The sequence below is a fragment of the Propithecus coquereli genome, unplaced genomic scaffold, assembly GCF_000956105.1.
Source record: "Propithecus coquereli isolate 6110/MARCELLA unplaced genomic scaffold, Pcoq_1.0 Scaffold138, whole genome shotgun sequence".
NCBI classification, from domain to species: domain Eukaryota; kingdom Metazoa; phylum Chordata; class Mammalia; order Primates; family Indriidae; genus Propithecus; species Propithecus coquereli.
The window spans coordinates 5,382,019-5,391,896 of NW_012138080.1; the positions used below are offsets into that span (position 1 = coordinate 5,382,019).

General features: G+C 34.1%; 1 protein-coding gene across 2 annotated transcripts in view; it reads right to left on the reverse strand.

Annotated features, from left to right (window-relative positions):
• WDPCP (WD repeat containing planar cell polarity effector) overlaps positions 1–9,878 on the reverse strand; it is a 264,905-nt gene that overhangs the window by 105,194 nt on the left and 149,833 nt on the right. For both annotated transcript variants that reach the window (XM_012639221.1, XM_012639219.1), the window contains one exon: positions 9,546–9,648. In XM_012639221.1, the coding sequence (XP_012494675.1) occupies positions 9,546–9,648 (103 nt within the window). The remainder of the gene's footprint in view (positions 1–9,545; positions 9,649–9,878) is intronic.

The window sequence follows — 9,878 nt, forward strand, 5'->3', positions numbered from 1 at the left end:
TAAAATAAATAATATATATATTATGGATCCTATTCCCTCTTTTATGGAAGTTGGATGAAAGAAGGATATGTGAATAATATGTGAACCATGGTTCCTTTCAGGAACCATGACCTGGTATTACCTCAGTGATATGCTATTAAATGGTTAACAACTAGCTCTTCAAAAACAAAACAAAACAAAAACAGAAAAGCAACCAGTATACAGAGTTTGCCAGTTTCCATGATGTAAATACTCCTACCATGGCCAATTTCAAGTTACCAACATGATGTCGCTGAAATTGGCATTGGTAAGAGATGCACATAATTGGCACTTACAAGGCAATAGAAGCCAGCCTCAGTGTACCAGTGGAATGCTTGGAGTTCCTGACATCTGTATTTTTTGAAAGATGTGGTGGAAGATAAAATAGACCACCTTTAAACTAAATTCTGCCCTACAGCAAAAAGTATTATAGGATGATTATATCTGGGAAAGTAGGGCATTTTATTTTTGTCAAGTCTTTAGAACCTAAGTAACTATAAAAACTGATTCTTTCCATATTCCCGTTGAGAATGTAGACTTTTGGTTATATAAAGCCATTCTGTAAACTATAAAATGATAAAAACATGTAAAGGTATTATTTAATTTTAATAAAGCAAGATACATTATTTTAACTTAGAAACTTTATAGACCAACTATAAAACAAAGATTTGTGAATAGAGATTTCCTGGGGACATACTAAGGGAATAGGAAGATTACCTTCACAGTTGACATATTGAGAATTTTATACATGTAAAATATCTATAAGAAGTCCAAATTCAGCTCTAAAGTTCAATGATTTTTGTTAATATATGTTAAATCATTCTATTTATTTAGAAATTTTTGTTTCTGTATTGAGACTTCTGCTTGGGCATCTTAATGTTGTATTTGTTGCTATACTTTTAAATTTCAGTATAAAGTAAGTCTTTTAATGGCTCAGGCCGGTCTCGAACCTCTGGCCTCAAACAATCTTCCTGCCCTGGCCTCCCAAAGTGCTAGAATTACAGGCATGAACCACTGCGTTCAGCCCTATTTATTTTTTTTAACTTCATGGTTTCATTAGTTATTCTTAATATTATATACTACTTTTCAGCAAAATTTCTTATTTACTTGCAGAAAATTTAAATGTTGGTTATTTTGCTCTGGATTAGCATAATTTACTAGTCTAACTAGTAAGTAAAGCAGAGAAAAAAGTTTGAGACATTTGACTCTTTTCTCAAAAGGAAAAAAATTAGGGTCAGAGCCCAAATAGTTTAACATTTCCACTTTTCTCCATAGGAAAAGACTATTATCTTTTGCTTAGTAACTTAATTTATGACTATGTAAGTTCTGAAAAATTGATACCTTGTTTCAGAATATAGTAATCTAGTATTTCAGAATTCAAAAATATTAAATAATATTTAAATGGTGAAAGTTTCCACCTAAATAGCTAATTTAGAGAAAATCTATACTTAATGTAATTAAGAATTGGTATTATTTAATATGTCACATTCTGTGATTGACAATATTATGTCACCACAAAGAAAGGAACAAAATTTTGACAATCATGGCATTCTTAGGAACTTTACTGAAAACTGTACACCTCTTAAATTATACAAGTAATATAGTAGCATATAGGTCTCTACAGCTAAGCAAACCAGTTAATCTTTGATGTGCTTATAATCATGAAAGGTTTAAGATTATGTCTTTAGGGAAAGATGCTTATAAGTAGGAAGGTATAGATCAAAACTGACATCATGACATAATAAAGGAAGGAAGGGTGAAGTGAAGCTAAAAGTAGGTTGGCAAGAATATACCTCCTAAGTCAAACAAGTAAAATAATGTAACCTCTCAAGCACAATATAGGAAGTTAAACAGGTAGCCACAGTTTAAATTGTTTGTAGAATTAAAAATTCTTTTGTAGCTTAATTTTAGAAGAATTTTATATAATAAGACATTTTAAGGTATAAAAGCAAACCTTGGCTGGGCATGGTAGCTCACATGTGTAACTCCAACACTTTGGGAGGCTGAGGCAGGAGGATTGCTTGAGGCTAGGAGTTCGAGATTAGCCTGGGCAACATAGTGAGACCCCCATCTCTACAACAAATTTAAAATATTACCTGGGCATAGTGGCACATGCCTGTAGTCCCAACTACTCAGGAGGGTGAGGTGGGAGAATTGCTTGAGCACAGGAGTTTGAGGCTGCAGTGAGTTGTTATCACACCACTCCACTCCCAGCCTAGGCAATAATACAGCAAGACCCTCTCTTTTAAAAAAAAAAAAAAAAAAAAAGCAGCAGCAGCAGATCTTTACCATCATCCACCCCTATTGGATATTATTTTTACAAATTTTACAATGGTACCATTATTTTACTGTAAAACCCAAAAGGCATTTTAGGAAGAAGATAACTTATTAAAAACCAAGCTTTTGAATGATGTTTTTTAAAGATATGGGAATGCAGTGATGACATATCATTGGCTAACAATAAGGAAGATAAAGATACCAATTTTGTTAAATATAATCATAGAAGAAAAGTAAATACACTAATTTTATCAGTTATCCCTGAGTAATAATCAGTTATTGCTGGGTAATAGTATGAGTGATCTTTATCATCTTTATAACATGTTCTCTATGTTGTATTCCCTTAAGTTCTCCATTAAGCACAAATAAGCTTTTATATCAGAATTTTAAAATACATTTTAAAAGGAGATGGCAAACTTATAAAGTTACAGCTTTTTTATAGCATAGTATCTGAAAGATCATATATGATAAATATATTTAGAAATATAATGCATTTGGAAGAATTTTATAATATGCAAATGGTAGACAGCCACATTAAGTGCAGCTGGGATATCTTTGAATAAGATTTTTAAAATATACTCATTTCTCTGCATATAAGGGTTATATAAGTTGCTTCCCCATTTTTCTTTGTTTCTAAATACTATTTTTTGAATCTCATTGTAGCAGATGAATTGCGAACTGTACTCCCAAATGGCTTTACTTTTATAGTAACAAGTGTTTTGCTGGTGGATGATCATCCATTAAAGATATTTCCCAGACTTTCTTACAGTTAGTATAGCCTTATGACCAGCTTCTGTCCAAGGGGATATGAGCATAAGTGATGTATAATAACTCTTGGGTTGTAGCCTGAACAAGAAAAGAGTATGCCCTCCTCCTTTTTCCTCCTTCCTGTAGGCTGGAATGCAAATCTTCAATGATGTAGATGAAAGCTATTACCCTAGAAATGACAAAGCTATACCATAGATAAAGCCTGGTAATCTGTTAATAATACCAACAAGCTTTACCAGTCTTGGAACATGTCCCAGGATTGTCATTTGAGAAGGAAATAAAATTCTTGTTAAGTTATAGGGGTTTATGGTCTCCTGTTTTACAGCACCCTAGATTATTCCATACCAAATACATCACTGGCATTATTACCACCACTGGCACACCACCAATGAAGCTCATTTAACCCTGGCCAAGGATTAAAGTACAAGACAGATCTTACTTTATAGTTTGTATTGTACTACAGATAGATGTCAATCTGACTTCTCAGGCTTACACTAGAAATGACACAGTTATAAAAGTACAGTCTTCTTTAAAGAAAAATCTTATTGGATGTTCATTCTTACTACATTCCTGACACAAATGACTTATTAGATATATTTAATAAAGAATAATAAACAGGTAAGAATTAAATTATGGTATAACTGAGAAGAACCCATAAAAGTCCATATTTTATATATGTTATATCTTAGCACTCAATAATGTTTATTACTACAATACTATATGTTGATTTTTTTTTTTTTTTTTTTTTTTTTGAGACAGAGTCTCACTCTGTTCCCCAGGCTAGAGTGCCCTGGCGTCAGCCTAGCTCACAGCAACCTCAAACTCCTGGGCTCAAGCGATCCTCCTGCCTCGGCCTCCCGAGCAGCTGGGACTATAGGCACGCGCCACCATGCCCGGCTAATTTTTTTCTATATTTTTAGTTGTCCGATTAATTTCTTTCTATTTTTAGTAGAGACGGGGTCTCGCTCTTGCTCAGGCTGGTCTCGAACTCCTGAGCTCAAACAATCCGCCTGCCTCGGCCTCCCAGAGTGCTAGGATTACAGGCGTGAGCCACCGCGCCCGGCCCTACATGTTGATTTTTAAAAGGCACTACTAATAGCTAATGAATTAAATAACTTAATCCCATAATATTCTATAACATGCATACTACTGTTATCATCTCCTTTTAAAGATGAGGAAACTGAGGCACAGAGAAGGCAAGTTACTTGCCCAAGGTCTCAAAACTGATAGTAACAAAGCTAGTATTCAAACTCAAGCAGTCTGGCACAAGAGTCCATATTCAGAATTTTATCATCATAGAGCATTTTGTAACCCCTAATCCCAATCATTTTTGTAAACTTTTAAAAATTTATTTCTGACATTTAACACAAGATAACATACAAATCAAAGAATAAGTGATTAGAGGATAGGAATACTTATAATCAAGTAGCTTAAAAATTATCAAGCACTCAATTAAGGTCAACAAAATTTATACTGTCTCAAGTTACATTATGATTACACTATTAATAGCAATACCAGCTTTCAGTTTATAGTATTTGTATCTTTTTTGAAAACGATTTTACATCCATAATTTCATTGCTATGCATTTCCTTCTTTGTCTTAGCTCTCACCATCTCTCTCCTGTCATAGTACTAAGCAAGATAATAAAAATTTGCATATAGCACTGAAAAGCAAGCAAAGGAAAAACAGAAGGGATAGAATGTTTTGTGTCATAATGCTACTGTCAAATACTTATTAGGCTTAATTTTATGTTTTATGTGCATTAAGCATGTGGATGTGTCATGTCAAAGTTGATGACAACTTTTTCCCCTACCAAGCTGTACAAAAGTTAGCATGTTTGACTGGTATGCACTTTATACAATTTATCCTATATAAATGAGCAATACACCAGAAATAAAACAAGGCTGCATGAAGGAAGAGAAAAAAGCTAAAAAGCTAGAAAACCAAATATAAATTTATACTTTGTATATACAATAGTATATATAGTTTATTTCATGTATTACATTTAAAAATAGAAATTAACCTAAAAATATAAATGGACTTATTTACTATAATAGAAGTTATTATTAAGATTCTTTTTTGTATTTTCATTCTAATCTTCCCAGTGCATAGCAGTAAGAATTCTCTTCCTTGCATATCACTTTGGACCTCTCACGTTTAATATATTACAATGGTTTTCAAGGGCCCTGAATTAAAACTGGTAATAGGCTTTTGGGCTCTCTCACTGTGTGCTATTGACCTAACTTCTCTAATTAATCCTGCTCAGCTCTTGTGTTATGGGCTGAATTGTGTCTCCCTCAAATTCATATGTTGAAGTCTTAACCCTCAGTATCTCCAAATGTGACTGTATTTGAAGATAGGTCTTTTTGGGGGATGTGGGGGCGGACAGAGTCTTGCTCTGTGGTGATGCAGTAGCATCATCATAGCTCACTGTAACCTCAAACTCCTGGGCTCAAGAGATCCTCCCACCTCAGCCTCCTGAGCAGTTAGGACTACAGGCACATGCCCATGCACCCAGCTAATTTTTTCATTTTTTATAGGGATGGGATCTCGCTGTGCTGCCCAGGTTGTTCTGGAATTTCTGGCCTCAAGCAATCCTCCTGCCTTGGCCTCACAAAGTGCTGGGATTATAGGTGTGAACCACAGTGCCTAGCCTAAGATAGGTCTTCAAAGAGGTAATTAAGTTAAAATGAAATCATTAGTGTGGGTCCTAATCTAATCTGACTGGTGTCCTTATAAGAAGAGAAAATTAGGAATGGTGTTGACAACCCTTACAGTTGTGGTGTGTGCAGTTGTATGAATAGTGGTATCATTCACTTAGAAGGGAACCTTGGATATAGAATTGGTTTGGGCTCTAATGTTAGACATAATTGATTTTAAGATCCCGTTGAGATTTCAAGTGGACACATCAAGTAGGTAGTTGAATATATGGGTCACGAGTCCAGAAGGGAAATCTGAACTGGATGCTAACTTAGGGAGATAATTAGCATGTATATAGGCATGGATGATATTATCTAAGGAAAGAATATAGAGTACTAGGTGAAAGGGATCCAGAGCCAAATTTGGAGGACCATTTAGAGGCCTGATAGAGAAAAACTAGCAAGGGAAACTGAGAAAGAATGGGTAGAAAAGTAGGTAGGAAGGAAATCATGAAAGAATGATGTCACAGAAATCAAGAGAAGACAATTTCAACATAGAGGTCGTAGTTAACAATATTTAACATATGTTGAAAAGGTCATGAAATTTTAGGACTTAAAAATGCCTACTGAATTTAGTGTCATTGTGGGAGGGAGAGTCACTGTAAATTAGTTGTCAAAAACTGTTTTCATGGAATAATTTGATAGCAGCCAGGTAGGAATGGATTGAAGAGTGAATAGACAGTGGTCAGCTTTACATGTTTGTTCACCCAAGGTTCTGTACTCTTTATTTCTTATTCTTTATTTCTTTCCTTGGAAATTTCTTCCACTCAAATCAGAATGAAGCAATATGGCACCTGCCAATTGGCTCAGGTATGTAGGGCGAGAGGTGCCCCGAGGGAGCTGGGAGCCTGGTGCCCTGTCTGCAAGAGGCTCACTGCTCACTAGCAGCAGCCATCTCTGGGCTAGTGTTGGGAGGTCTCTCCAACTAACTGCTCAGGAGCCCACCAGTAGTCTGAGATGCAAGGGAGAGGAAATTTAACCAATCCACCTATCTTTGTTTCTGGTCTCCAAGCCTCTCGTGGGGCCTTTTTCCTTCTAGTTGTCTGCAACTTCGTCCTGTGAAGTCTCCTGTAGTTTCAGGCACCCTTCCTTTCAATCATCTTCTGATCTATGTTTGCCTGTTTATTTTTTTTAAGTTTCTTCTGAAATCTGTCTTTCTTGCAGAGACACTCTGGCTGGTGGTTTTTCTAATCTGCCATCTTGCTCCTCCCCATCTTAACTAAGCAATTATCATGCACTGTGGCCATAACTTTTGCAGTTTGAGGTGCATCAGCAAAAGTAGCACGAATTTCTTTTTCCTTCTTTACAATTTCATGGATAGAAGTTTCATTTTTACCATTTTAGAAAGTTCAGCATATGATTTTTTATTTCCTTATTGAGTACTTTCTATCTTTTCAGATAAGAAAGCATGTTATGGTTTCTCTTTGGTATTTCTGAATTGCCAGCATCGCTACTCTTGTGCTTTGGAGCCATTATTAAATAAAATAAGGGTAACATGAACACAAGCACTGCAATACTACAACAGTCGATCTGATGACGACTGAGGTGGCTAGTAAGTGACTCACAAGCAGGTAGTGCATACAGTGCAGACACTGGACAAAGGGATGATTCACATCTTGGGCAGGATAGAATGGGACATTGTGAGATTTCATCACACTACTCAGAACAGCATGCAATTTAAAGCTTATGAACTGTTTGTTTCTAGAATTTTCCATTTAATGTTTGTAGTTGACTGCAGGTAACTAAAACCACAGAAAGTGAAATCATGAATACAGGGGGACTATTATAATAATAATAAAAATATAAATATCTGTATTATTTACTTCTGTGAATAGTTTTTATTTTAATAGTGCTATTGATAAACGCTTTAACAAGGATAAAGATTTGTAACAGTGCAATTTTGCTGTAAGTTGCACCAAGTGACTTCCAAAAAAACCCTACTTTCATGAAAAGTTATAGCTATTGTATGAAATGGGGAGCAGAATGAGGATTCTAGAGTCAAAAATTTTTGCAAATGCTATAATAAATAGTTTACTTTGGGACTTCTCAAAATATGTATATCAGAAATTTCCTAAGAAATTAATTTGTATTAATATTTCCTTTATATATTTAGCCACACATCTTTTATTTTGTTGAATATCTCATGGAGCTATTGTATTGAGGAATCCAATCTGGGAATTTGTAGGAATAGCAAATTGATTAGAATTGCTCAAGGGCAGTGGCTCTCAATTTATGGAGTTCTACTGCCAACCCATTCCATTGTGTATACCTAAAGAAACCTCTCAAAATTCACCAATAGAGTAGTTTCTACTTCACAGATAAGTTGTGAGGACCAAGTAAGATAAGAAGGGATGTCACAGTACTTAGGTGACTATGTTAATGTAAATTTTTAAAATTAAATTTATTTTGAGATAATTATAGATTTTTATGCAGTTGTGAGAAATTCCATGTATCTTTCCCCAGTTTCCTCCTATGAAATGTTGCAAAAGTTTAGTACAATACCAAAACCAAAATACTGATAATGATACAGTCAAGATAAATGTAAAATTTCTAAGTTGTAGGAATAGTGTTGTATATAATAACTGGATTATAATGTATTACATATTTAAATATATCCTTTCTAGAATTTTAGACATCAAAAATTAAAGTAAGATTATGGACCAATCCCTCGTGAACATAAATGTCAAAATTTTAAAATAATAGCAAATCAAATCCAGCAATGTATAAAAATATATCACAACTTGTGTTTATTCTAGGAATGCAAGAGTACTTTATTGTTTGAAAAAAAAATCAGTGAAATTTACCATCTATTGAACAAATCATATGATCATCTTGATAAATGCAGAAAAAGATTCAATAAAACTCTACACCTATTGATAGAAACTATTGAACTTTCTTAATATGATTAACAGGTTTATATATAAAAAGAAAACCTGAGGAGAACCTTATGCCAAGTGGTGAATTATTGAAGGCTTTCCCTAAAAATCAAGCAGAAAATGATGCCTATTGTAACTTCTATTCAAGATTATACTGCAGCTTCTAGCCAGTGCATTAAATAAAAAGAAAGAAAAGGCATAAGAATTGGAAAGGAAGGAATCAATCAAACTGTCAGTATGACATGACTGGGATGTAGAAAATTCAAAAGAATTGTTGTTGGCTGTAAGTTCAATATATTTAATACACTAGTCAATTGTATATGTAACAGAAATAAACAAAATGAAATTTTAATTAAGGTTACTATATACTAAGCAAAAAAAGAAAGACTTTTAAGATAAATCTAAGGGAAGATGTGAAAGACCACCACAGTGGAAACTACAAAACATTTTAAGAAAAAATAGAAAAGACATAAATCAATTCAGCTCAAATTTGTCTATAAATTTATGAAATTTCAACCAGAATTTCAGCCCCTTTTCCCTTGGGTTGGGGTGCAAGCCGATTTCGAGATTTATATGGAAAAATAGCTAAAGCCATCTTAAAGAACAAACCTGGGCAACTTGCACTATCTAAGATTTAAAGCCAGAGTTGCTTAAAGCAGTGAGATACTTGTGCAAGTTACTTTTTGCTAAATGATGACTTACAGTAATCACTGATTATCAATTTCACATTTATACAATTCCAACTTGTATATCAATATTGTACTATTGGTCAAGGCTTAATTCTGGCTCTTTCGTTACAAAGAAAGTAATTCAAATTAACCAACCATGCCCTACAAACATAAATAGAACTGATACTGAGTATTGATTAAAACAAAAAGCACTTTAAAAAACCAGCGTTAATTCTTACCAACTCCAGAGGTTATTGATTCTGCATCAATGTCACTAGCTCTTTTTCTTGCCACTTCAGCTAGTGCCAATTCTCCTTTATCTAGTGCAAGGTAATGGATATCCTTTGGAAATAAAGCAAAATAAAAGATTAATCCAAAATGAATCTTGCTCAAGTTACAAAGAAGAGTTTGAAAGAAACATTGTTCAGATTACAAAGTAGAAATGGCTGATGAATATTGTTTTTTGTATTTTAAATTCTTTAGTTTTCTTTTCCAGTACAAGCAAATTTCTCTGAATTGGAGATCACAGCTATAACTAAATGCAGTTATTTAAATAAATTATTTTAGGCCTT